Raw genomic sequence first — 27,988 nt, 5'->3', positions numbered from 1 at the left:
CCACCCTCAAAAAAACAAACCCTGGACTACTCCCATTGTTAGGCAGAAACCTGTGCAGTTCCCTTAGGGACCACTGCAAAAAGTTTAAGACTACAGGTGTTGGCAGTAAACCCAATTGGTAGCAGTCTGTACCACCCAGATTTACCTGGTAGCTGTGGCTGAGCAGTCTCTCAAGAAGAGTTAGACAGTATATAGAGTATACACATTAGGTACAAAAATACAGTAGCACAAGCAAACACTGACCAGAGCTTTGGTATAAAAGTACATCATTATTTATTTAAAAGCACACTTGTAAAAATACACTGGCACTAATATGTCAAGCAAGTTCAAACTCAGTCCCTAGAAATATATACACCTCCCTGATTAATTATTCGACAAGTCTTAGGAAAAGAACACCACTTATTATCAATACAGGGGTGAGCGCTTAACCAAGATGGCACTCCAATAATTATTTAAAAAGGGAGGGAAAAAGGCAGAATTAGGAAAGCACACAATACCAACACTTTTAAAAGAACCACAGCAAGTCACAAAAGGCAGAGTCTACTGTAGAGCAAAAAGTTGATAGGCCAGGCCCACTCTTGGAGAGAGCAAGGCGGAATGTGCCCAAGATCACACAGTTGAAGTACACTTTAAAAGTCTTTGCAGATAGTTCAAAAGGAGTTGCATCAGTTCAGAAAAGTTAGTTAACAGGTCCCAGGTCACCCCAGGATAGAGAGTCAAGGATTTACGGACAACTTGAACAGTCTATTGCAAGGGAGACCAGGCTGGACACAGTACCTGAAATGGTAAGAAAGCTCCAGCGGGGGCAGTTGTTCCTGATAGTGGGTGCAAGTTAGTGCTTCGTCCAGGGGAAGAGAAGATCTCGACCTGGAGGAAAGCTGGAGGTCGTTGCACCGCCAGGGAAGAAACCAGCCAAGGAGTTTCCCGGTTAAAAGGTACTACCATTTTATTTGCGGTAGTGGTGAAGCGTGGCTATCCGGCCGCCGGGGTGCTTGGCACGGGTGTTTCAACCACGAGACGATCCAGGAAGGCGAAAAGAGGGCGAACTGGTTAACCCCACCAGTTCAAAGGAAGAAGACTCTCCAGGATGAAGATCTTCTCTGTCGTCAGGAAGTAGTGAGTCGGTTCAGCAGGGCTCCACCGGTGGTGTCATCGTTGCAGGTCGGCTCAGCTTCTCCCTCTTCGGATTCTTTAGGTCCTGTGGCGACTTCTGAAGTTCCAGTTCCCAAAGCCCTGCTTTTATGCAGAAAACCCCCATTCATCAGTCCTAGCTGTCACTCAAACATGCTAAGTGGTGAGCCGGGCGGCTCACCACTGGGCCAATAACGCAAGAGTGCGACTTGAGTTGCCGAGGCAACTCAGTCCAGGGTACCTATTTCCCCCCTCCCACACATCCTGTAGACCCAGACAGAGTGGCACCACTTTTGGAGGCTTCTGTGCAGAAGCCCGCCAAAAGTGGAACAAAGGGCTCGACTTGGGTTGGAGTTACAGAGGCGAACACAAACGCCATTTTAAAACCGAGTCCTGGCAGAAAGACCCAACCGGGGAATAAATATTAAATAAATAACCCGGCGGTATCTTTAACATTGCTCCAAAAAAGTGGTGCGTTTAAAATGAATGGGAAAATCCCATCGGAAATATTCCGGTGGAATATTTCGCGTGGTAACCACTGCCACCAGCCAGAAACTCGACGAGGGGGGGGACTGCACAGTGCCCCCTCGAAAAACAGACCCAGGGGCAATCTAATTACCCCTACCAGTACTTCCACAATATGATGGTTTGTACTGGTTCTGTTCACAATTTAAGACTAGTAAGTCAATGGTGACTTTACATGCCCTGGGAGACAGTAGTCACTCCCAGGGTATGGAGTCTATGTTTACTGCACGGAGGGTGCCGTGTAACACACTTACCAAAAACACATAAGCCCTTTGGAGTAAAAGAGCCCATAAAACACATTACAAAGTCAAAGGACATTCTCAAATCATGCGTGGGAGAAAAAGTCTCACTCTTAGCAGGAGAAAAAAATAAACCCCAAAAAATCCAGCAAAGCCGCTGGGGGACTCACTAGCTTTGGGAAATTAGCCTTTACAGAGAATTCTCCCTAACACCCATTCCCACATGATCCGGTCTCTCCACACCCCACAACTTGCGGCCCATGATTGTAGTCCCTTGCAATGTTCATTACTATTTTTTCTCAAGTGTGATGGCTGTTATCATTTTCTGCTTGTCATTATGTGTCCACAATGTATCTGATAGTGTTCATCACCTCTTTTCCCCTTGCCACACCCACTTGCTACACTGTTCTATGCGTGGTCATTTGAGTGCCATCTTCCTCACCATGGCCAGAAGCTTTCCACTGGCAAACCTGAGTTCCACAATGAATCCTCCACACGGGCTATGCTATTATCTCACAATACTGCCTCTACACAGATGCATGTTCGTACAACCTGCATCATACCAGTCCCGATTGATATACAAATTAGTTGGGTAGGGATGCTTTCAGCATATCCATTACCCTTCATGTCTAACACCAGGCTCCCTACACAGTCCTAGGACTCTGCCCCCTCTCACCCACCCCACCCCACACTCCAGGGCTCCCCACCCTGCTCCAGAAAACATTCCCTGGGCTATCCCCACATGATCAGTTCTCCCTCCCAAACCTATTCCCAGCACAGCCCCATGGCTCCCCCCATGCCACTCGGCACACAGTCCAAGGGCTCCCCTGTCCCGGTCCCCACGTAGTTCCAAGGCCCTCTCACACCCCACCCCCCTCACAGTCACAGGTCTCCCCACCTTCCACAAGAGAGCAAGCCCCCTCCTTACCACTTGTAATAGCTGGCCCCTTTCCCTTCTTCCAACTGGATAAAACACTCCTGGAAGCATGTTCTCAGAAATGGGACAGAGACACGCTGCCATGGTGTTTATTTCCTGGGTCAGCCACGCTCACTGACCCCAAGCCTGCTCCCCATCACACTGAGAATGTGCGGGGGGCACCATGTTTGGACGGGATATGCACAAAAGTGCATCCCATCCCACACCTGCTTTTTTTTGTTCCTTTGTGTGTTTAATTTCAGGCTGAGGGGCTGCCTCCTCCGGGCATCAGGCCACGCGCTCCGCAGTTTGAAGACCCGTGCCTTAAAGTGAAGTGCGGGTGGGATACCTTGTATCATTATAACTTTTTCTTTTTTAACTTTGTAGTTACAAATGCAATGTGTGCAGGAGGGGTTGGTGGCAACTAATATTTTTCTCCAGTGTTTTGGACTTCTTACTCGTGCACGTTTGCAATTACCGCTAATGGCTACTAAGATTGGCCAGCACTCCAAAATGGCAGTGAGTGCCTCAATATGTTCACCTGTCCTCTTGCCATTTGGCCTTTTTACTGCCCTTTCGGGTCCAGAATTGACATGTATGGAATGCCCTTTCTCTGGGAAAGCTTCTGCTTTCTCGGGCAAAGTGGCGGTCTGTGTGTGTGGCCGGATGTGGGGGACTGGGAATGTTTGGTCCCAGTTAACATTCAATCCTCTGAGTGTCTGTTGCTGGGCCGATTGTCTGGCCAGTGGGTATCCATGATTGGATGGTGCTCATCAGTGTTTCTGAAGATTGTTTTCTGCATTTGACTTCTTACCTGTATTGCACTAGGTTTGAATTAAATGCTTTTCTATCTTTTCACAACAGTGAATGTATATATGTAATGTATAGTAGTTGTGTGACAATACATACTTGTAGCTTTCTTTGCTTAGTGTATATTATCATTTCTTTTTTTATTGGCATTTATCATACCATTTTTCTACCCCTACCTCCCGCCAACGCAACTCTCGGGTGTTTATTCTGCCACACACATCTAGATATTAGTGTTTTCATTGCTTTAAAGAAAGCATTCAGTATTTCTATGGGGAGGGTATGGAACCTATAAAGTTCCCTCGGAAGAGTTAGCATTTTTACTGTATTTCTTCGCCAAAGCCATGATATCCGCATCAGGGTCCAACTTGCAAAGTCTGTTTTTTTTTTAACTAAATCTGGGAAGTTGGCCTTATATAGAGCCAAGACTTTATTTGTCATTTTTATCCCTATATATGTTGAGCTTCACCCCGCTGGACGAAAAGGGGAACAGCTCTGTATCTGTGTTACATTTCTTTAGTGAGTCCTACTTCCAGCCTTTCTGATTTCCCCATGTTTATTTTCAAGCACGATGGCCCTTCTTGTTCTTTAAGAGTTCTCTCTAGGGCCGGGATAGGCGTCACTGGTTCTACCAGTCTTACCAGCATATAATCTGCCTAAGCCGCCGTTTTATGCGTCCCCCCCAAAAAGTGGGGACCCCTTAATATGCTGATTCTGTCTAATTGCTGCCAGCAGGGGCTCTAAATAAAAAGCATACAGATGCAGCGACAAGGGGCACCCCTGCCTAGTACCTCATTCTATGTTGACGGCCTCAGAAATGTGGGCATTCACTTCTAACCTCATCATGGGGTTTCTGAAATTTGCCCCCACCATTTGGATATATTTGGACCTGAACCCCATTAATTCCATTGTTTGAAACAGATACAGCCACTCCACCTTGTCAAATTATTTTTCTGCATCCAGAATCAGAGTGGCCGGTATCTGTTTTATTTCCAGTTTTTCTAGTAAGTGGATCATCCTTCTGGTATTATTCCATGATTGCCTACCTGTTATGAAGCCCGATTTGATCCTGCCCAATAACCCCTGGAAGCACCCCCTTTATTCTTTCGGCTAGGGTCCCGTTGTATATTTTGGCATCTACGTTTAGTAGCGCTATGGGCCTGTACAACCCGCAACTTTTCTGGTCTTTATTTGGCTTTTTGACCACTACTACCTTTGCCTCTGTCATAGAGAGCGTGACTCCTTCACCATTTAGAAATGTATTAGTCTAGTGAGAACCATCTTCAATTTGTGACAGAACACTTTATAAAAACAACCTGTGTAACCATCCGGTCCTGGTGACTTATTATTTGGCAGGTTGTTTATTGGTCTTTCAACTTCTACCGTTATTTCCTCCTCCAGACTATTTCTCTCCTCTTCCGTGATTTTAGTGAGCTTTGTCCCTTCTAAAAACACCTGTATCCTGGTCGTCTCTGGGCGCCCAGAAGAGTACAGGTATTTATAGTATGACGGTAAGGCCTGGCTATCCCTGCGGAATCAGTAGCAATTGTTCTGTCTGCCTGTTTTATTCCTGTTACATGACGCTGGGCTTTCTGTTGCTTCAAAAGTCTGGTTAGCATTTTGTCTGCTTTGTTGGCACCTGCATAATAGTGCTGCTTTAAATTTAACAGAGCGCTCTCTGCCTTGCCAGTCCTCATTAACTGCTGCTGTCTCTGTGCTTCCTTCACTTTGCTGTAAGTCCCCCTGTTTTTCCGCCCGGCTAACTTTATCTGGGCTTGTTCCAGTACCGCCTCTAGCTCTTTTTCTAGCTTATTGTTTTCTTTACTTCTTTGAGGCTTTTAACGAAATCAGCTACCCCCATATTACTACTTTAAATGCATCCCAAACTGTACACAGAGGGACACTGTATGTGTCATTCCTATCGAAGTACTCTACAATTTTCTCCCTCTCCTTTTCACCTAGGACTACATCCCTAATGAGTTCTCCAGGTAGCCTCCATGCCCACATAGGATCACTTGGTTTTAGCCCTAAGAATTGATCTTGATCACTGCATGATCTGAGAGAGAGGTTGGGATCACTTCTATGTCTGTTAGTGCACCTAATATCCCAGAGGTGCCCCATGCATAGTCTGTTCAGAAGTAAGTTTGGTGGACATGGGAGAAGAATGTACACCCCGGCTCCTGCCCCCTCTTAGCCCTCCAAAGGTCACTCAACCCCATTCTGGCTAGACGCGCCTGCACTGCATCTGACAGATGTGGTCCCTTTTGCTGTCCTGGCCACTCCTATCTTTCTCCGGGTCCCAAGCTATATTAAAATCTCCTGTTAGGATAACTCCTCCAACTGCGTACTCTTCCAGTTTCCCCAGTACCTGGTGTAGAAAGGCATCTTGTCCTATGTTGGGGGCATATAATGTAGCTATTTCACAGCCCTTCCCTCCAGCAGCACCTGCAGGAGTATATACCTCCCATTCGGGTTTTACAAGGTTCTTACAATTTTTGCCCCTAGTGTATTTTTTAAGGCCACCGGTAGCCCTGCAGTCTTATTCTGGGCATTTGCCTGGACTAGTTGCGCGAACTGCTGTATGTGCATTCTGGGACCATCCCCCTTCCTAATATGGAAGAATTATGTCCACCTTGCTCCTTTTTATCGCCATCTTTTTCCTCATTATCAGAGTATTTAGACCCCTTACGTTATGTGAGGTGATCGGCAGTGGCCTTGTCATAGTACTTTTAGCTTACTCCTCCCTGCCCTGCTGTTCCTCCTTTGTGCCCCTTCTCTCCTGTATGTGCTCTGAGTGATTGATGCAAATCCTTGCCCTTCTCCCGATTTCCCACTCGACTCTCCCACCCCTCTTCCCTCCCTTTCCGGGTCTGGCTCGGTATCCTAAGATGCATCCCAGCTAGTGGGACCTGGCCCATGTAGCAAACCCCGGACCCCTAAGTTTGACCTAACCTTCTTAGATTCCAAACGGTGCCCCACTCCCGCCCGCCTGGCTGTATTTCTATCTAAGGACATCCATTACTGTTTTCGAGGGTGCCCTTCGTATATACTCCTCTGTGTGGTGCCCCAACCGCCTCGGGCTTCACCTTCATAGTTTATGGTTATAGAAATACTTTGCTTCTTCATCCCCTCATTTCTTGACCGTGGTCCCTTCGGCTTACCTCTTCTCTTCCCATGAACCATAGTCCACTCCCAGGACCTGTGTATCTGCTGTTGTATTCCGCATGTTCGCTCTCTCTGTTCTTTGTCCTCTCCCTCCAGGCCTAGGATGGCCATTCCTTCGTCGCATGTGGTAATTCTTTGGGCTATCTTCCCAGGCAAACACCAACCCGAAGGGTAAAGTCCATTTGTAAGGGATTCCTTTTTTGAGCAATTTCTGCTGCACCGGCCCCATTGCTCTTCTTTTTTTGAAGTGTTGAAGCGGCTAGATCCTGGAAGAGGTGTACTTGGGAGCCATTGATCGTGATCGTGTCTTGTCCTCTTGCCGCCCCAAGTATTCTCCCTGTCTCCTCATAGGACGCTAAAGCTGCTAGCACATCCCTATATCTGTCTCCTTCTCCACTCCTCTTTGGGCACACTCGATGTATTCGGTCAATACAAATCTCCTCCGAGTGTTAACCGTCAACAGGGTGGCGAAGCACTGCTACATCACCGATTTGAAGTCTGCATTGGGGGTGTCCTCTGCCAATCCCTTAATTCTGATGTTGGAACATCTTGAGCGATTTTTTAAATGCTTTGTTTGAATTTCTAGGTTCTGCGTGGCCGAGGCAATCTGCTCCAGTAATTGGAGTTCTGTCGCACCTCCTTTTCTATCTCTGATAATCCTTGTTCCGCCATATCCACCACGTTCCCCAAGGCATTAATGTCCTCTCGGATTTCTTTCAATTAGCTCTTCAGGTCCTCTTTCAAATTCCCTATGTGCTGTTGAAAGCAAGTTGTGAGCCTCTCCTCCATACCTTGCAGTCACATTAGGAGTTTGTCTTTGCTTAGGGCCATTTCGCCTGTTGTCTGTGAATCTTCAACCTACTTTTGTTCTAAGCTGTCCTCCCCTTGAGCCGCCTCCTAGAGAGATCGCTGCCATCACCTTTCTAACTGGCCCTTCCTGACACTTTTCTTCATGGTATGCGGTCCTGGAGTCTACTTCACGTTTGATCCTGGCATTTGCGTGAGGTCCAGCACACCTGCATGTCTCCGCGTCGTGTCCACCCTAATTGTCCTCTTCCACCTGCTTTGCCACTCCGATGGTTTGGCTTCAGTCCTTCTGTGTCCGAATATCCTGCAGCCCCGGTCCCTCTTCCTCTTCCAGATGCTGCAAATTTTCCCGCTGTTTTCTAATACTGCAGCCCCTTGTTGCCCTTGTTCCCAAGGTCTTCCTTCCCTTCTTATGGCTTCGCCATCTTATGCAGTGTTATTTATCTGTTCACTCAACTCCTTTCTTGGTCCCTTGACCTTTACAGCTATGTCCAGATAGTCTGATGGAAATGGCAAATGCAAAGTACTTATGGTGGCTAGAAGCTTACAAGCTCCTTCACCAACTCCCATATCCCTTACTTCCACTTTTATTGTTCACTTATTTTGCTTTGTCATCCATATACGCAGTTCTTGCTACTTATTCAGGCCCAGAGTACCTGGTAGATGATTGCTAGATAATTACACTCTTGTCAGGACACAGGTTACTGCTTAAGTGTTCCGGCTAGGCTTGCGCCATGTATATTACTCTAAGGTTTTCTCCTTTGTGATTTGTACATCCGTTTTCCAGTGTTACTGCGTGCTTGATAGAGTTCACAGGCCTGCATTCTCTAGACTGCTACCCCTTTATTGCTGACTTATGCTTTTGCTTGTGGTTTTAAGTCCACATGGAGCTGGCCACCTCCACTACTTGCTGTGCTGTCTGAGTGGGGCTTCCTAGTGGGTCTTCCTGCCTGCCGGGGGCTCACCTGGTTCTCACTCGCTATGTGGCCGCTGCCCGCAATTACTTTTATGACAGCCGGCGCCTCTCCGTTCGGCTCGCCGTCCAGTCCGCAGGGCTGGCTGCTCCTCTACCGTGTGCTCCTGGTGCCACGCTAACCCAGCGCCTCCATGCTGCCCACCACAGGTATCTCGACGTGCATCCACTGCCCCTGCTGTAGGGGCTCCTCCGCTCCGCGTGCTCTCTCAGCGGGGCCTCTTACGATTGTCAGAATTCCTCTTCGCCTTGCCTCTTGCCCTCCACAGGGTTATGGAGCCTTCCTACCGCTTCCACGACAGGTGAGGCCCCTCTTCTGCAGCTCCCCTGCCTTTTTCCTTGTCTGTCCACTTCTCCGTGGCTGCCGTCGGGCTGACAGCACCCTCTTTTCGCAGATCCTTGATGCAGTTATCCCAGGGCGATGCAGGGTTCACTCTCCGGCAGCCATTTTGAAATCTGCTTGGTGTATATTTTAAAGGTCTAATAAATTATTGTATATTTTTTTGCTTGCCTGTGTAACTGGAATTGTTGGAGTGCTCTGTGTGTGGGTGTCATTGTAGCCCTAGACCACTCTTGACACCTCCCGAGTCTTAGCCTTTTTCGTTCTGCTACCTACATTGATTGGGTTTGGCTAGACTCAAGTGTCTTTCCTGTTCACCACTATAAGGTGCCGTCCCAAAATCCACCCCCACGGTTCATCTTGGAAATTAATCTTAACAGCCAGTAAATCTGACCGAAAATGCGATGGGAGTAAAATACAAAAAATCACAGGATTTTGAGAAAATAGGTTAAAAAAATAAAATAATGCCATGCATTCTAAAGGAAATTGTGCCCATACTATGGATATGATGCATTAACTGCCATTGGGTGGAATTACTGTGGCATTGGAGACACAACATTGCAGTTCTCAATCATCAAAAGGAAACTGAAGACCACATATCTGTAACTTATTAAATGCTTAGAGCCTTCTCTCTCACTAAACTCTACCCATAGGCGTAACCGGAAATAGCACCAAGAGGCCATTTGTGGGGATAGTGCTTTATAAAACGTAACGCATAGCTCAAGCACAGGCTCAAATGTTATTATAACAGAAACTGGAAATGTGAGGGCTGCACCTTATGGTGACTACACCTTGCTTAAGGTATTAACTCGCACACTGGGGCATTTGAGGCTGCAATTGGCAAACCATGTCATCAGTTGGAGATGTCAGCCTGAATATATGATTTAGTGACCACGCGTTGGAGACATTACGTGACATTGAGTTGCATACTGAGGTATTGGGAGGCTGTGCTTGCATATGCAATCTTTGTTTTGAAGGTGTACCTAACTGTGTAAGGCTGCATCTTCAAAACAGAAACCTTGGTGTCGATGCACAAATAATTTAAAAAATATATAAAGTCGAATCATATGGCTTTAGCAATGGCAATTATTTTAATATTTATCTTGCTCTCTAATGGACTCTTTTTAGTTTGGGCTATAAGGTGGCAGAGCCAACTATAAGCCAAAACTTTTGCATTGGAGTACAGACAAGGAGGGACACAAAGCTTGAAGGTGTTTGGTTATTTGCCCATCCATTGACTGCCTGGGGCTTTGCTAATCCCTATGATCTTTCCCACCCAGTTCCTGCCCCTCCCTGCCAAAAACACCTCACAGGAACTCTGAGCTTGCTTTAATCAAGCCTTACCATCAAACTTTGCACTCTAAGTGCCTGCCAGTATTTATTCAAATAGTCTGAGACTTAATGACTTAATTGGAGCTGTGAACACACTACTGGTGTAATAAAAATGTCTTAACCTGATCTGCACTCTGTCACTCGATTAATAAGCACTGTGCATGTCCTTCACTGAAGTCCTGTTCAGATCAAACATTAGCAAAGCCAACAGTTTTGACTTGTGTAAGTATTCAGCATTTGCCAGGCACTGCTATTAGATGCCCAGGTACCCACACACCTGCTACCATCCATGACCAATTAATACCACTGCAGCAGGGTCTGGCAAGTGCCTTTCCCATGCCTACACAAAATCCAAAAATCCTTAGCATTGCCACTGCTTTTCTTATCCTTTTAGCTGCTCCCACTTAGCACCCAGTGACTCTGGCAGAAAAGGCTGTTATGACTTTCTGCCTTCATCCTGAAGTTGTAGGTGAAATAAATTTCAAAGGTTTGGCAAGTCCTGTAATCTTTAATTTATTTAATTTGTATAGCGCTAGACAAAAAGGCCTTTAGGCATAATAGCGCTGTGAAAACAAAGAACAAACTACAGTTCGACCGGTAACAATGTCAGGGGTTTGGGATGTAAGAGAATAAATAAAACAAAGCTGTTTTCAATCGACGCAACAAGAGCAAATCAAGTATGAGCATCATATTAGATGACCTATTGAGAAAGTCTTTAAGTATGCTCAGAAAATGAGGCAGATTATTACCACCACACCAGGACACAGTTCCTATTACTCTGAGTACACCGATTGGCAATTTCTACTCTATGCAGAATCCTATAAGTCCTAAGATTTTATGATGCCGGCCCTGTTTATGAACGTAACCAGGCCAGCACTTTATTTGTAAGGGCTTCCTTTGATTCAAACTCTGTCGGTTTTTCAACATCTGTGATCAATATGTTTCTTCTGTCCATGACAAAAGCAGATAGTCATGTCGGGAATCACAGGCATACAGCCTTTGCCAACTCGTACGTTTTTACGACGGCAAGGTTTACACTTGTTAGGGATAGAGCAGACAGGGCAGGGCATAAAGCTACTTTGGTACGCCTGCTAGATACCACCAGCAATGCTAGAGTTTGTGCTGAAGAGTCAGGGCACACCTAAACTTTGTTAACAGATTTACCTTCCAAAGGAGAAAAATCTGTCGGTCAGGGTTTATCCTCTATAGCTATGGCCATCTCGGCCCAGAACTCATATGATGTCTCCACAGTGGCCTCAGTACCAACCGATATCAAAAGTGGACAGTCCGTATGGCAGTCTTATCAATCTTGTCCGATTGGACATGTAGCACACAACTATCTAAGGACTGAACCCAGACACAGAACTCTGTGAAATTGGTACCTAGGTTAAGATCTCGGATGATGTTTCTTTCACATGATGCCACTTCCTGGGACTAAGTTGCTCGGATTGCATGTCATCTGTCTCTACTTGGCGTAGAAGGGATGTAGGGAGGCTTTCCAATATAGCCAGATCGGCTCTATTTGTTAAAGTTTCTGAAGACATGGTAGTGGAAGTGTCCGTTGTTTCCAATTTTGTTCAAGGCTTAGATAGCATCATACTTTACCCACGATCATCAGCGTCATTAGTAAAGACAGCTGTCCGGTCCAGGAGACGCTGCCTCCTTCTGCCACTCAACAACAAGACTTCAGACAGCCTACCCCCCTTAGGCCTAGGAGTGGTAGGTGAGTAGCTGTGCTCCAGGGGAGCATGGCTAGATATTATTCGGGAAGACCCTTGGCTAGTACCTGGATCATTGTGTTTAGCGTGGGCAAAAGTAAGGGAGGCTTTGGCTGCAGCTTGCATGGAATATTATTAGGATGGGCTCTAGTGACAGGCATGATCACATAAAAGTGTAAAAAACCTTAAAAACCAATTCCTCACCTGGAGGCAGCCCCTAATCAGCCCAACACTGCTGTGCCTGGCTTGGAAGCAAGCCAGAGCTGAGCTGAGGTGAGGTCAGGGATAAGGGGAGCCACAGCAAATGGTTTGGAGAACTGCAAGTGGCCAGGAAGCATAGAAGTATCCATGTTCTGTAGCAGACTACTTAACACTTCAGGAACATTTTACTTTTTGCTTGTGATTGTTAATATTTCAAGCTGTGTATGAGGACTTGTTTTTAAATATTTGATTACTAAGGAGAAATCCATCTAAAATATTGAATTGAGGGAACCACCAGGGGGCGCACAGGCTATGGCAGCCTGATTCCAGCTCTCTCGCAACCACCGGAGCATTAGGGGACCCGAGACCCCCCTCTTAGTGCCCCCCTACCACCACACGGCAAGACATTTTTGGAACATGCTGGGGGAACATCTACCGCACCTGCAGCTGAAATTTCAACCGCCGAGCCCCCAAGCAACTCGGAGGATTCGGCGACCCCCGCACCACGCGGGTCGAGAAGGAGCCGTGATACGGAAGACCTTCGGCTGTACCTAATTGGAGCACCTGGATCAGGAGCGCGGCCGGCAGAGAGACCGTGCCCCCCCTGCTTTTCAAGCCTCACAGGTACTCCCAGCACCCCCCTCAGCAATAAAACCCTCTGTGAAGGGGCCACAGCACACCTTAAAGGCTGCGGCTCTGCACGGGACAGAAGCCTTCCACACCGCAGCTTGTCGCCCCAGGAAAGCAGGGCAAGCCTCCATCCTCGCCAGAGGAACCTTGAAGGGAAGGGTGGGGAGCGAGCGGTCGACTCACTCCCCCCCTGATTCCCCGCCCCCCCGGCCACCCAACTATTTGAGCCACACAAAATCCCCAGACGCATATGAGGCGCCCCTGGAGGAAGTGAGACCTGCCAGCCCACTAGCGAGGGACGCTTAAGTTGAGGAGATGAGGAGAGGGATAATGGGGGAGCCCGCAGCAGACCTCTAAGAGGGCCCCCCCTCCCGATAGCATACTGGCCTCCCGACCCCTCCCCCATGGACTTGCCTCACCCCGTATTACATAAAGACCCAATCAACCTGGATCGCACTCGCTGGAGTTACCCCCCCCCCCCGCCACCCTGGTTCCCCTGCCTCCGGGGCACCCCCACCGCCTCCCAAAGAACCATTGCCATTCCAGGAGAGCATGTACCAGCAGTGCCAAGCACAGGGGAGTGGGACCCAGAACTACAGCCCTACCCATAGAATCAAAGATTCTCTTCTCCACAGGGCAGAGCCCCCATAAAGCAGCCCTCGCTGCTGGACCTCGGCCCCCCTCATTCTCCAGAGCACACAAAAGCTCTGACTGAGGGGAGGCCTCCCACCTTACCTGGAGAGTTTGGTTCCTTGGGGCTAACGAGTGGGGCCCCTTCAAGCACTGAACTAAGGGCAGCCTGGTACCACCGACTCTGACCCACCTACACCAGGTGGCTCCCCAAGAAGCGACCCAACGGCCTGGTCTCCTAACCCTGTTGTAAAGCCTGGTCTCCCTCGCGACTCCTGTTTCGCCCCTGCCCCCAGTACCCCAAGGAGACCACACTCCCACCACAGAACTCAGCCTAAGGCGGTCAGACACAGACACAGCTACTCACAACCGCCAGGCGGCCGATTGCCTTCTGGATGGTCCGGGCCAGCTTGACACAACTGGGGCACTAGGAGCTTCTTGCCACCTGGCGCCCCAGGGGCCAACCCCGCCTTTTGTCCCCCCAACGCCACTAACGCGACGACTGCCTCTCCCGCTGCCTCCTCCCCCAAACGCCATTCAGAACCGCGGAAACCCCTGCAGCCCTATTCACCCAGGAGTTGGTCCGACACGCTACAGCAATTCCGGCGCAACCAAACCCCTCCAGTACTGCAAGCAATGATAACCACTGTGTCCACCGCGGTCCCGGATGAAGCACAATCAGTGAGTCAGGGTATGGCAGCCTTATTGCAGGAAATTAGGGGGTTCAGGGCAGATATTGGCAAGAGACTGGACAGCCTGAACAAGAAAGTGAATAGCATGGATGAACACATCCAAGACCTGGAAGCAAACCAATCATCTGTTGACCTACTTGAAACCCAGTTCGACATGAGACTATCTGAGCTGGAAAGGCAAGAAGAGAAGTGCACCCTCAAGATGGATGACTTGGACAATCAGGAGAGGTACAATAATTTGAGATTTCTTGGCTTTCCAGAACACAACGGAGAGACCCAGGCAGACATTTTGAAATCCATCAATGCAGTGGTCAGTAAGTTGTTTGATGAGGAAAATACTAGCAAACTCACGATTGACAGAGCTCACAGAGCAGGGGCAAGCTCCAGAGGGCCAAGATCAGTGCTGGCACAATTTCATTACTTCGACAAGTAGACAAAAATCCTAGATCTAATGAGAAGGAGGGGCCCGATCAAATGAGGAGACTCCCTTATTACCATCTACCAGGATCTTTCATATTCCACATTAGCCAGAAAATGGCTGTACTCCCCCTTAACAAAATGGCTGCAATCAAAAGGGGCCCTCTACGGATGGGGCATCCTATTCTTGCTCTCCTTAGAATACGAGGGATACAAGTACTCCCTAGTCACGGAAGATGACATCTACTGCGTCATGCAGGAGCTCCTACGAGTATCCGCCCCAGGAACCAACGACTCAGAAAAGCGTGATTTGGAGTTGAGAGAATCACAAAAGGCAGAGGGCCTCACTGTGAGGCATCCTGTCCAAGACAACAGGAAGTTCAGGAGAGTGACCCTGGCCTCACCATCAGCTCCCAATGGATAGATCTGTTTCCGTTGGCTCATCGAATCTCTGAGAGCAGTGCAAGCCACCCATGACTCGAAAAGAACCATGGCTTGAGTTGGAGCCTAGATTGTGCCGGAGGCCACATGACGACCCAAAGGAATATTGCTTCGTGGCCAGCTTTGGAGGTGTGGACTACCGCCCTCAGGAATGGGCAATTGGCTGGTGAGGCCTCCGGCTCCGGAACCTGCTGGGTTTGCTTGTAAAGGTGACATTATGGTGCCCAGCAGCTATTCTTATGTCGTGGGGTAAACCAGGCGCTTGGGGGTGAGGGGGTAAGGTTTGGGGTTTGTTACTATTCTTATTTTTGTTCCCTTTTACAAGCTACCAGGCTCAACTCTGACCCATTGGACGACGAATGTGGGCTCATTGTCCCCAGTCGTCCCAAATCCTGGGAGGGGAAACCACAAGTTACATCACATAAAAGTATGCAAAACTCTGTTTCACTATCCAGATGATTGAACCAAAGCAAACACTGGCACTGGGCTCACTGAACGTACAGGGTTGGAACTCTCCCCACAAATGCACCCAGATGGCCGTTACCTGATGGTCAATGGGGAAATCAGGGGTACCAAGGTCACAGTAATCTCCATCTACTGCCCCAATGAGGCCTCAGGATCACTACAAGGAGGGAATTAGACCCAACCCTTTGTCATTCGCAGAAGGGGCCCTGATTGTAGGGGGAGACTTTAATATGGTCCTACACCCAGAGGAAGACAAAGCGAAAGTTCCCACTCTTGACACCTCTCAGCAAAGACACCTAGCCACCCACTTCCAGAAGGTTAACAATGAGTTGGGGCTTGTGGACACCCACAAAACTTGCCAGGGACATGCACCCCTATTCACATATTGTTCTAAAGTGCAAGTTACATTCTCTAGAATCGATCACATCATAGTAGACTCCTCTCTACAAGAAAGGGTAGCCGAGTTCTTGGTGGAGACCCTCCCATGGTCTGACCACGACCTGGTGAAAGTGTTGATGGGGACCCCCTGTTCCTCAAGACAAAACGAGGTGGTCATGTAACAACCTTCTATTGCTTGATAAAGTACTTTCCCAAGACCTACTCACCGTGATCAAGGAATACTTTGAACTTCACGATAATGGGGAAGTTGGTCTGCTGGTGGTCTGGGAAGCCTTCAGAACCAAGATGAGGGGACTCTCATTGGAATGGGTGCAAGGAGAAAGAGGGAGAGAGAGAACAAGGAAAAGCTACTTGGGGAGAAGATTTAGGCCATCCAACCAGGGGGTAAGCTGAAGACCCAAACGTTTCCTGGGAAACGGGCAGAGCTCCAACTACTCAAAGAAAAACTGAGGGCACTAATGGCCGGCCAAACGGAACGGAAACTGACGTTTCTGAAACAGAAATATATGGAAAAGGGTGAGAAGGCCGACAAGATCCTAGCTTGGAAGTTGAGAGCGCTCCGGAATAGCTGTAGAGTAGATTCCCTGTGTCCCACTGTTGACCAAAAGCTCCTCGAAGACCCCCAAATTGCAGAGGAATTCCGTCAATATTATAACACACTTTACTCCCCTGAATATCATGGAAACGGTTAGGATGCCGACAGTTTCCTCGATTGCCTCCCGATCCCATCCCTCCCCCCAGAAAAGGCGGATCTAATGGGAGAACCCATCACCCCCCAGGAAATAAGACACCATCAAGGGAATGAAGGGCGGGACCACTCCGGGCAATGATGGGTTTACGGTAGCATTTTACAAGTCATTCTGCTCCACCCTTGTTCCGTTCATGGCCAGGTTATTCAACAGAGTTCTAGAGGTGAGCGCCCTGTCCCAGTCAATGCTAGTGGCCCTCATAGTGGTTATTCCCAATGCTCCTCCTACAGGCCCATTTCTCTTTTGAATACTGACATGAAAATCTTAGCGAAACTCCTGGCCAATAGACTAGCGCAGAACCTGCCCCTCCTAGTGCACGGGGGACCAGGTGGGGTTTATTCCTGGGAGGCAGGGAGCGGACAACATAAGGAAAACCTTAGACCTCTTCCACGAGGCAGCACAAAGAGGACTGGGAGCCCACCTAGTATCAATAGACTCAGAACCGACTCAGAACCGCGTCGAATGGCCCTACATGCACAAAGTACTGCATAGGATGGGACTAGGAGAGAAGTACAGAAGAGGGATTGCATCCTTATACAAGGGCCCAACAGCGAGGGTAGCGGTCAATGGCTCCATCTCCTCCCCCTCCATCTCACGAGAGGGACAAGGCAGGGTTGTCTCATCTCCCCCTTACTGTACGCCCTGGCCATGGATCCCCTAGTCATCCCTATTAGAATGGACTGGGAAATAAAGGGTATTGAATGTGGGGAACAGGTATTTAAACTCTCTCTCTTTGCCACTGTCATTCTCTGCTATCTGGCAGATTTACTGCAATCTCTCTCCTGTCTCCTATCACAAATTCGAACCTTAGACAAATTCTCGGGCCTGAAAATAAATCTCTCCAAGTCTAGTGTAATGCCCATGGGAGGGGAGGACCAAGACACGAGTAGTAAGAAAACAACTTGTGGTATAAGACTCGGGGTGAATCCATTTGGTATCTGGGTGTCGTACTCCCCAGACACCTGAAATCCCTCTTCGCCCTCAACTATGCCCCAATCCTGGGGAAGATCAAAGCGGATCTCCAGCGTTGGAGCCCACTTACCTTATCCTGGTTTGGCCGAATGGTGTCGGTTAAAATGAACATTCTCCCCTGGCTCCTGTCTGTTCTCGGCCCTCCCCGTCCCATTGCCGGACTCCTTCTCGACACACCAGGGCATGGTCCAACAGTTTATCTGGAAGGGAAAAAGACAGAGTTAGCATGCCACCCTGACTCTCCCTAGTGTGCTAAGGGGATTTGGCCTCCCTGATTTTAAACTGTACTTCCATCATCACCGAAGCTGTGCTGCTTTGAACACTTGAGGGATGACATGGGGTCCCACTGGACATATATAGAGGACACTCACACACACCCCAGGAAGGTGTGAGACCTCATGTGGTCCACAACCAAGGATATCCCCCCCACATCAGATCCCACCCCACGTTAGCAGTCCTCTTGGAACCGTGGAAACACAATACAGCCAATTTACTCCTCTCTAGCTGGCCTTCCTCCTGAGTCACTGTGGGGCGCACCACTCGATCTGGTTAAGGTAGAGCTACGCAACACCCAGCAATGGTTGGACATGGGCCTCGAGAGAGCGGCGCAGCTATTCAGAAACAAAAGCTTCATTGATTACGAGTCACTAGTAGAAGCCATGGCTCTGTCCCCTCTCTCAATATTTGAATACCTACGTATCAAAGGCATCATGACTGACCCCAAGTAGTGTAGTGAGCTCTCCCGACCCCTTACCCCCCTTGAGAGGATTATTGCAGAGTCCACCAACAGGAGGGTAGCACTCTCCAAAATGTGTAGATTTCTGATCACGGCAGACCTTGAAGGGAGACTTAATTTCAAACGCTTTTGTGTGGACAAGGTGGGGTAGGAGATTGAAGAAACAACCTGGGGTACAATATGTAAAGTGATGCTGGCTGGGTCCCTCTATACGTCCGCAATGGAACAAAACTTCAAGATTATGCATGCCTGGCACCTTCCCCCTGCTAGGCTGTTTAGAATGTTTGCGGTGGTCTCTCCTCTCTGCCCGAGGGAATGTGGCCAGCAGGGAACATGGTACCACATGTGGTGGGTCTGTCCGACCGTACAAATTTACTGGGCTGAACTGTTAAGCTGGAATAAAGATATGGTTGGCCTCTCCCTGAAAATGCACCCCATTGAACTCTTGCTTGGTGTTCCCTCCCCTGGCGACGAAACTCCCAACTTTCCCAGAGTAGGGGAAACCATGCTGATGGCCGGGAGGAAAGCCCTGGCTCAGAAGTGGAAAAGAAAAGCCACCCTGTCCAGAAACGAGTGGCTCACCAAACTGTGGTGTATTTTCACGTATGAAAAGATCTCGGCAATAGTTTGCAACAGGATTGACAACTTCTTGTTTGAGTGGGGGGCAGTGCTACTAAGGGAAGACTACAACACCCTGAAACATTGAAACTCTGAACTTTGCACTTTGATCTTGTCCGCTTTTCTATGTTTCTCACCGGTCTGTTATGACGCTTGGGCCTTATGGACTCCTAAGCTTCCCGAAACAATGTGTTAATGTTGCCAGTTATTTTATGAATGCAAGGTTTCGACTCTGCTCTTTTGTTTGTCCCCACCAGATTGCCGGGCCTGGTAGCTATCACTTGAGGGAGGGTTGAACTGGTTGACGTTATTGTTGGGTCTGTACTGGATTACAAAGTATTGTTCAATAACAAATGTCTAATAAAATGAAAGTAAAAAAATATATATATTGAATTGATTTTTGTTTTAAATTAATGAATGAAGGAAAAAGATGTTGCCATTTCATACACAGTTGTGTGTGAGATTGTGTGCATAATAGGTTTTGTTTTTAAGTATTCACTATTTTTTTCCCCCAGGATTTCAGACAGTCCGGGCTGGGACAGTGGGGACTCCAATTGGTACAATCACGTTGTCCTGTGCCTACAGAACCAACCTGGCCTTCATGTCTGGCAGGTGAGTGTCAGCCAATGTGAAGAGGATGCTGGTGTTTAAATTGTAAAATACATCAATGTTTTCTGAACAAAACCTTTTTTTGGTCTAATCCTCGTTCTGCCTATCTGCCTGCCTACCTACCACCTGTACGAACCTGGCATCCCCTGGAACATATTCCCCTTACACAGTGAGGATAGAGACTCCACGGTAGACCATATATACTGAGAAGTGAGTAGAAGCCATGGTAGTATCAACTGATGTGTGCACAAAAAGATGGCAAGAGACATTTCAGAATAGGTGGGGTACATTCCAATGTTTCAAAACCTATTATTCAGAGACACACAAACCAGGAACAACAATATGTAATACATTTAACACTTTCTGTCCCTTGGCAGGATGGCAATATGGTTTGTCCTTATGGCACTCTCATTTAGAAGGCAAAATGAAGACGTTATGTAACTTTGTCGAATCTCCTGTGATAAACCAGAGGTTGTCTCTCGCGCTAATCCCTGGGGATCTCTCTCTCTCAAGTGGCCAAGGCACGGCCATCGCCTTTGGATCCAGACCCTGGGGGTGGACCAGTGCGGGAGGATCACCTGGTTGAGGTGTTTTGGGGTGTGGGGGTGAGGCAGGTGATAGTGAGACGTGGTATTCCCCCCCTTTTTTGAACATCTGCCCCATCCTATTTCTTAGGATTCTCTGAGGTCCAAATTCCCTCCATCCCCTTTTTAGACGAACACAGGGCAGAGGAGGCGGCTGACTGAGAGGAACAAGACTAACTCTCATACATGATACAGGACATGTCCAGTTAATCGGGTCAGGCACTTGACTTCAAGTGTATACACCTAATATCAATTAGCTCTCCTCACACGGATAAAAGGCAGACCCTAAAGACACACTCTGAGCAAGGCAGAACACTTCTATGAGCAAGACTTCCGGGGCAAAGGCAAATCTACTGTAGCAGAGCGACGGACCAAGGGGCGAGGGCAGCAGGTCGAAATACCCTGAGAGGTCCCTAGTGGAGATCGTGGCCTATGACAGACCGCAAGAGACATGTGCATTGATAACCACTTGCTTCCTGAAAAGCTCTGTGACTAAGCAGTTTTCTTAGTCATCTTTTGTCTTTTTCTGTTGTGGGAATTTCCACTCTAGTCATTCGGTTTATAGCCAAGTTCCCTCCAGTGGAATCTTGCTTCAGGCTCTTTTTTCCTCTGATCCGGTGGAAAACACTGGGTCCTCCTGCACCTTATAGCTCTGTAATTTTCAAGAATCTTTGTGGACTGAGTATATCACTGGAACAGAAGTGGGAGACCCTTCTGCCTCTGCTTGGACCTAAAATGACATTGTTGTTGCCATTCACAAGTGCCTGCTCTGTTGTGGAACGCCTTGGATTGAACCTCTGCAGCATTCATTCTTTGAGGAAACCTTGCAGTCCTTTGTCTCGATCAGAGCATCCACTGACATTACTCAAAGAGCAACCTTAGTGGTTTCGTCACTGCTGTCCTGTCCACTAGCTTGTGGGTTGTCTCTTGAGCGTCCTCCATTCTAGTCAACATTCTTTCCTCAGCCAGCAATGCCATGGACTCTTCTTGCAGGCTGTGCTTCAGGAACGTGCACCGCAACTAAAACTAAATCCCAACATCATAACTGACCCCTGCACTCTTGACTTCTTTAACACATTTCAGCTGCCTATTCAACATCCTTGTGGGTTCTTCTGACTTCCATGTTGTTGCTGTTCAGTTTCTTCTCTGTCTTTTGGGCTTTGGTTGCAGACCTTCTCTAATGTCTCCCTCTTAACAGCATCTACTGCATCAAGGGCTTGTCTCCAACACAGCAATCTTCCTTCCCAGGGCTACTGATTGTCAAACCTGAGTCTGAATCGGCTCTGGTGGGGTCCTCTATCATTGTCAGATTTAAGGTTGTCCATTCTGTAGCTTCTTCAGGACTCTGGTAATACCGATCTGTTTTTATCCTATTAACTGGAGCTGTATATTGATTTTCTCGCTCCCTCCTGTTGACAGATTTTCTAAACGGCTAAAGGTATCTACAAAGTGTAAACTTAAAGTTTATACTACTGCTGCCTTTTGTGAGTTTGGGAAGCTTTTGCATGCAATATACCTTTTATTTGTATGAGGGATGCTTGCATTTCTTCTACCTATATTGTACTTGTCATTTGTGTGCAGAGAACATCGGACTGCTGCATACTCTGCATAGCTATTTGAGGGATAAGTTTTCATTGTTTTTGCATTGTGCTGTACCTATTCACTGTGGGCGCAGCTTGTACTGTACCTCTCCTGATTGCAGATCTGTGGGAGCCTAATTCTGAAATGAAAGAGTGCTGCAGGCAAGATTGTCTTAGTGTGTAGGTCTACAGCTGTAAAAAATAAAGTGTTACAGGTTAGAGTTCAGGTGCATTGGTAGTTGTTTGATTCAACATAGTGCATTACCGGGTCTCATGCAGATCATGATTGAGGTGTGTTAATGTGGCAGTGTGTGTCCCAAAACTGCAGTAGCAGGGGTCGTCACTGTAAGATTGAATTTCATAAGCTATGGTTCCAAGAACTGGAACAGGGTCTGACATACCTACTGGAGATAGAGCATGTATTAAGATTCTGCACTTCTTATTAACCCTCGTATATCCAGTCCTTAACCCCATATTTATTATGGTATGTGAGCATGGTCTTCATATCTTACTGTGTATTACTGGCTAACCTCAGTGAAGTTGCATTATTGGTCAGCTTCTTTAATGGCATTGTGCCCTTTTTTAGATACTTAGCCAAGTGAGTGACTCAAACGCAGCTCGTGTAAGGTCGGTCTCCTGCTAAAATATGCATGACTTGTAACCGAATCAGCTCCGGTACTAAGTGGGGACAGCACCAGTATTAATCTGAAGCATCCTTAAGAAGAAATGGCCAAATAACTCTCTGCGTGGAATTTAAATGGAGGTTGCCTATGTTTCGTAGCATTAACATTTAAAATAATTTAAGGTAAATCTTTTAAAGAATAGTAGATATCTCCCTGCTGAGATTTTGAAATGACAGTTCAGGTATGTTTCCACTAGAATTACATGGAGATAGCGTATGTATGTGTATATGTATGTATATATATTTCTGAGGCTTGTGGAATCTGCTTAGATCACATGCTGTGCATAGGCCGACATCAAGTGGAAGCTGCAGAGTATTACAGTTTGTTTTTCGAAACTCGAAAATGGGCGTCGACACAGGGCGTGCCAGTAATACTATCCCTAGTGTGACGTCCACTGTACCCATGATCCCTCACGAGTCTAGGACCCTCAGATTGTCTTTTTGCACCATACTGGTCGGAAGCATCCTGCGGAGTTCCCTGGCCTTAGCCATAATTTTGCAAAAAATCCTAATATTTCCCCGTTTTCTCCATCCCAACGTCGAGTCACCGAAGATCGACACCGGCCCGGAGAAGAAAAACAACCGTCGAGAGCTGCACAACGGACTTGGGCCTTTGGAAGGCCTCTGGCCTCGGCCCCTACAAGTAGGGAGAGTGGGGGGTGGTTTAATCCTCTACACAGGGCGTGCCAGTAATACTATCCCTAGTGTGACGTCCACTGTACCCAAGATCCCTCACGCGTCTAGGATCCTCAGATAGTTTTTTTCCGCCATACTGGTCGGAACCATTTTGCGGAGTCCCCTGGCCTTAGCCATACTTTTGCTAAAAATTTAAAAGATTAATCTATTGACATCCTTCCCCACCCCAACGTCGAACTTCGACACTCGACGCCGGCTGGAGAAGAAATCGACCGTCGGCTGCTGCACGACAGATTTGGGCCTCGGAAGGCCGCTGGCCTCGGCCCGGGCCTCGGAAGGCCGCTGGCCTCGGCCCGGGCCTTGGAAGGCCTCTGACCTCGGCCCTGCAAGTAGGGAGAGTGGGGGGTGGTACATACTCTACACTCTTGGTATATAGGTACACCTTATACATTTCCTACACTTAACTGCCCGCTGCCTCAAGGTGCGTATGGAGGGTACTCCTTTTCAATTCTGCCCCAAGTGAAATCGCAAATACCCTTGGGTCGACAGGCACGCCACGTGCAATCTCTGCTTGCCGAGGGACCACCCCGAAGCAAACTGCAGAGCGTGTAGTAGGTTTAAACCTAAGACACTTGAGGACCGTTCGACGAAGCGTTGGGCCCACCACGCCAGGCAGGCGGCCATGGCAGCGGAGGGTGCCTTCAGCGATGGTAGCGACGCTGTACTTTCGGGCGGCGAGGGCATTACGGCGTCGAAAGACAGCCGAGCGCAGGTCCCCGACCTCGGAAGGTCGTCCGGCAGGGCGGCTATGGGGAAGACCCCCGGCGACACAAGCGCTTCACATACTACACACACTAAACACACTAAGTCCAACCGAGACTCGACGACGTCGAGTTCTCGGAAAGAGGCACAAACAGAATGGTCCGATTCGGTGTCCTCTGGGCGCTCTCGTTCAAGATCGCCGCATGACTCCAGGCAATCATCCACTCTTGCCAAGAGTGCCTCGCTCCCTAGGCTAACAGAAGTTCGATCGTCGGAAGACGAAGACGACTTCCACCCCCAGGCCGCGCTCCAGGAGTCGGAGCCCGCAGTTAAAGCCAGCGAGGCCCCAGGCTCGAAGGACAGGGACACCGCCACCGATCCTCGACGCCAGGCGTCGAAAAACTCCAGAGCCACTAAAGGACAGGGAAAACATTTTTCCACACACAGGGAGGGGGAAAAACAGCAGAAGAAACTACCTGTACATTCTTCCACACCTGTGAAACACTCCACTCCCCCTAAACAGACAGACAAAACCAGGTCTGCTGATAGGTCTACAACCAGCAAAGCTACTCAAGATAAATCTCATAGACTTGCTGAGAGAGTCATTTCCAGTTCCAAAAAATGGTCCAGTGAAGACATAGATAGGGTCATGTCAAGAATGTCTTCTTTGGCTGATTTTGTATGATAAAAATCCAGAACATTTCCTCTCGTATGATCCTCAAGGGGCCACACCCTCAGCCTCTACTGATCCTATCCCCCCGAGTAAAAAGCCCCGGTTTGAAACTCCGATGAGGTCAGAACCCTTCGAGGTACAGCCTTACGCAAGACCATACTCACAGTATCAAGGAGAGGCTTCCTTTGGTGAGGACCAAGAATTTGGGTTGATAGAAGAGCAAACCGGGACGGGCTACTATGGGGATGATAAGGACCAGGAAGAAGAAGAGGAGGACCCTGAAACATACAGAGTAGATTCCCCGGTAGAGAACGAAGACCCGGTTACCGACTCCCCGGTCGATAACCAACCCCTCCTAAATGAGGTTCTCGCTCGCGCAGCAGAACATTTCCACATTGACACCCACGGTGTCCAGGAGGAAAGGGACTTCGCAGAAGAGTTAGTGGGAGAAAGGAGGCCTGTTGCCCAGACCATCCCTATCCTTAAGTCCATTCAGCGGAGAATAGATCCGTCCCTGGTGAACCCGAACCTCACCAGAGCAGTCAATCCCAGGGATGAAAAACTTTTCAGGGCGGCCCAGTCTGACCCTCTCTATATAAGAGGACATCTGAAGCCAGACTCCCTATTTGTCACCAACACTCGTAAGAGGGCTGGAACACCCTTGTCATCGTCCGAAGCTCCTCCCGACAAGGAGAGCAAAAAACTATACGGTTTCGGCAGGAAAGTAGCCTCAACGTACGCCTATCAAGCAAGGATTGCTAACTCCACCACCCTGTTGGCCAGCTACAACTGCCATCAGTGGGAAGAAGTCGCGGCACTCATAGCCTCTGCTCCTGAACCTTTAAAGGGCCAGTTAGCTCGGATTTCCGCAGAGGGTAGAGCCGTGTCTGGTTGCATTTTGAAAGCAACCTTCGACGCCGCGGACAACGCAGGCAGATTGATAGCGGAGGGCACTGTTATCAAAAGGCATGCGTGGTTACGGCAGTCTGGTTTTAAGGCAGAAACCCAGGCATCATTGTTGGACAAACCGGTGGAAACCGATCTGTTGTTTGGTAAGGCGGTCGAAGACGCACTGAAAAATGCCAAGGACGAATACGAAACACTCAAGTCCCTTGGCCAGTTAACCAATAAACCCCCTAACCAGAGAGGGAATAGTAATTTTTGTCGCCCACGCGGCCAAAATTCCCAGAGAGGATCTAACTATTCCCAGGGGCAGGGTACACAGTGGAACAACAACCAACAGTCTACCCAGGGTTACGGCAGGGGTAATAGGAGAGGTTGTGGTAAAGGCAGAGGCAGCCCCAGCAAAGGAGGCGGCACGCCTCCACCAAAGCAGTGACGCTCAGTTCAGGGTCCCTTCTCACGCAACCCCAGTAGGGGGACGCATTTCCAACTTCACCCAGGCTTGGGAAGGGATCACATCAGACAGATGGGTGCTGTCAACAGTATCCACAGGATATTGTATAGAGCTACTGCAGCGTCCCCGGAACCATCCTCCACGACAAAGAGTACACTCCTTAGAACATCAGAAGATTCTCCTCGAGGAGATCGCCATTCTGCTAGAAAAGGACGCAATAGAACTCGTCCCGGGACACCAGGTAAACAAGGGTATTTATTCAACTTACTTCCTTGTGCCAAAGAAAGATTTGACAATGCGCCCAGTATTGGACTTACGGCCTGCCAACAAATATGTCAAGCCCCAAAAATTTCGTATGACCACGCTACAAGAGGTAATCCCCCTCCTAAAAAAGGGGGATTACATGGCAACCTTGGATATGAAAGATGCTTATTTTAATATTTCCATGTTCCCAGCGCACAGAAAGTACTTGCGCTTTAAGGTGGACAGTCGACACTACCAATTCAAGGTACTGCCCTTCGGGATAGCTTCAGCACCAAGGGTATTCACCAAGGTACTGGCGGTGGCGGCTGCACACCTACGCAGGGAGACAATCCCAGTGTACCCTTATCTGGACGACTGGCTCATAACGGGGGAAACCCCAGGAATTTGCAGGACAAACATTCAAAGGACTATCGACCTCCTCCACGAGTTAGGCTTCTCAATCAACGAGAAAAAGTCAAGCCTGGTGCCAAGCACCTCAAAACAATTCCTAGGAGCAATCCTAGATACCCAAGAGGGGTTGACCTTTCCTTCAGAAGAAAGAATTCGGAATATACTACTGCAAATTCCGCATTATCAGTCCGGTCAACAAATAACGGTACGCAAAGCAATGCGTTTACTGGGCATGATGGCGTCATGTATTTACCTGGTCCCCCACGCGCGCCTACGCATGCGTCCCATGCAGGAATGGTTGGCGAAACAGTGGTCTCAGGCAAGTGGTCAGTGGGACGATCTAGTGGTCGTTTGACCAACACTGGTACAAAGCCTTCACTGGTGGACAAGAGAGAATCTTGCACAGGGGAAACCCTTTTACGATCCCGAAGTACAGGCAGTAGTCACTACAGATGCATGCCTGACGGGGTGGGGAGCTCACCATCTCCACCACACAGCTCAGGGTCTCTGGTCTCACTCAGTGGCCAAGAACCACATCAACCTGCTAGAGCTTCTGGCAGTATTCAGAACGCTTCAGGCGTTCGAGCCCCACCTACTAAACCTGTCAGTGTAAATCCGGACGGACAGCACAACAGCCATGTTCTACCTGAACAAGCAAGGAGGGACTCGCTCGCCAAATCTGTCCAAGCTTGCCCAGAAAATCTGGATATGGGCACTCGGACGGAACATCTTCCTGTCATCACAACATGTTCCAGGGGAGCTCAATTCCCTAGCGGATGCTCTGAGCAGAGACTCCCTCCCAGAGGAACACGAATGGGTTCTACACAGAGAGGTCGTAGAAGATATCTTCTCTCAGTGGGGTTTCCCCACTATAGACTTATTCGCCACAAGCGAAAACGGACAATGCCCAGGATTTGCATCCAGGTTCCCCCAACCAGACTCCCAGGGGAACGCCCTGTGGATGAACTGGTCAGGGATGTTTGCGTACGCTTTTCCACCAACTCCTCTCATCAGGAAAGTGGTGAACAAGATGAACAGGGAATCGATGACGCTCGTCCTAGTTGCTCCCATGTGGGCAAGACAACCGTGGTTCCCACACCTACGCAGGATGGCGGTGTGCGAGCCCATCAAACTTCTAGCCTGGTACAACCTACTGTCCCAGCACCAAGGTCAAACAGTGCACCAGCAACCCAACTCAATGAACCTGGCAGCATGGCTCCTGAGGTCATAGAGTTTGGACATCTCAATTTGCCACAGAGGTGTATGGACATCCTAAAGGAATCTAGGAAACCAAACACAAGGCACTGTTACTTTGACAAGTGGAAGAGGTTCGTTATCTGGTGCCAGAGTAGACAAATCAACCTGGTTGATTGCACTCCTTCCACTATTGTTACATACATGCTCCACCTGCTAGATGCAGGATTGGTTTTTAACTCACTGAAAGTACACCTGGCAGCCCTGTCGGCTTACACCACTTCCCATAGCAAGGTTTTGTGGTGGAAAGTACCAGTAGTTAAAGCCTTCATGGAAGGAGTAAAGAGACTTCAC

General features: G+C 48.5%; 1 protein-coding gene across 9 annotated transcripts in view; it reads left to right on the top strand.

Moving 5' to 3' along the window:
• ATG13 (autophagy related 13) overlaps positions 1–27,988 on the top strand; it is a 1,946,514-nt gene that overhangs the window by 668,063 nt on the left and 1,250,463 nt on the right. For all 9 annotated transcript variants that reach the window (XM_069623214.1, XM_069623211.1, XM_069623215.1 and 6 more), the window contains one exon: positions 19,419–19,515. In XM_069623214.1, coding sequence (XP_069479315.1) covers positions 19,419–19,515 — 97 coding nt within the window. The remainder of the gene's footprint in view (positions 1–19,418; positions 19,516–27,988) is intronic.

Source organism: Ambystoma mexicanum, chromosome 11 (assembly GCF_040938575.1).
Source record: "Ambystoma mexicanum isolate Mex_15411 chromosome 11, UKY_AmexF1_1, whole genome shotgun sequence".
Taxonomy (NCBI): domain Eukaryota; kingdom Metazoa; phylum Chordata; class Amphibia; order Caudata; family Ambystomatidae; genus Ambystoma; species Ambystoma mexicanum.
This window is presented reverse-complemented; position numbering and strand designations above follow the sequence as displayed.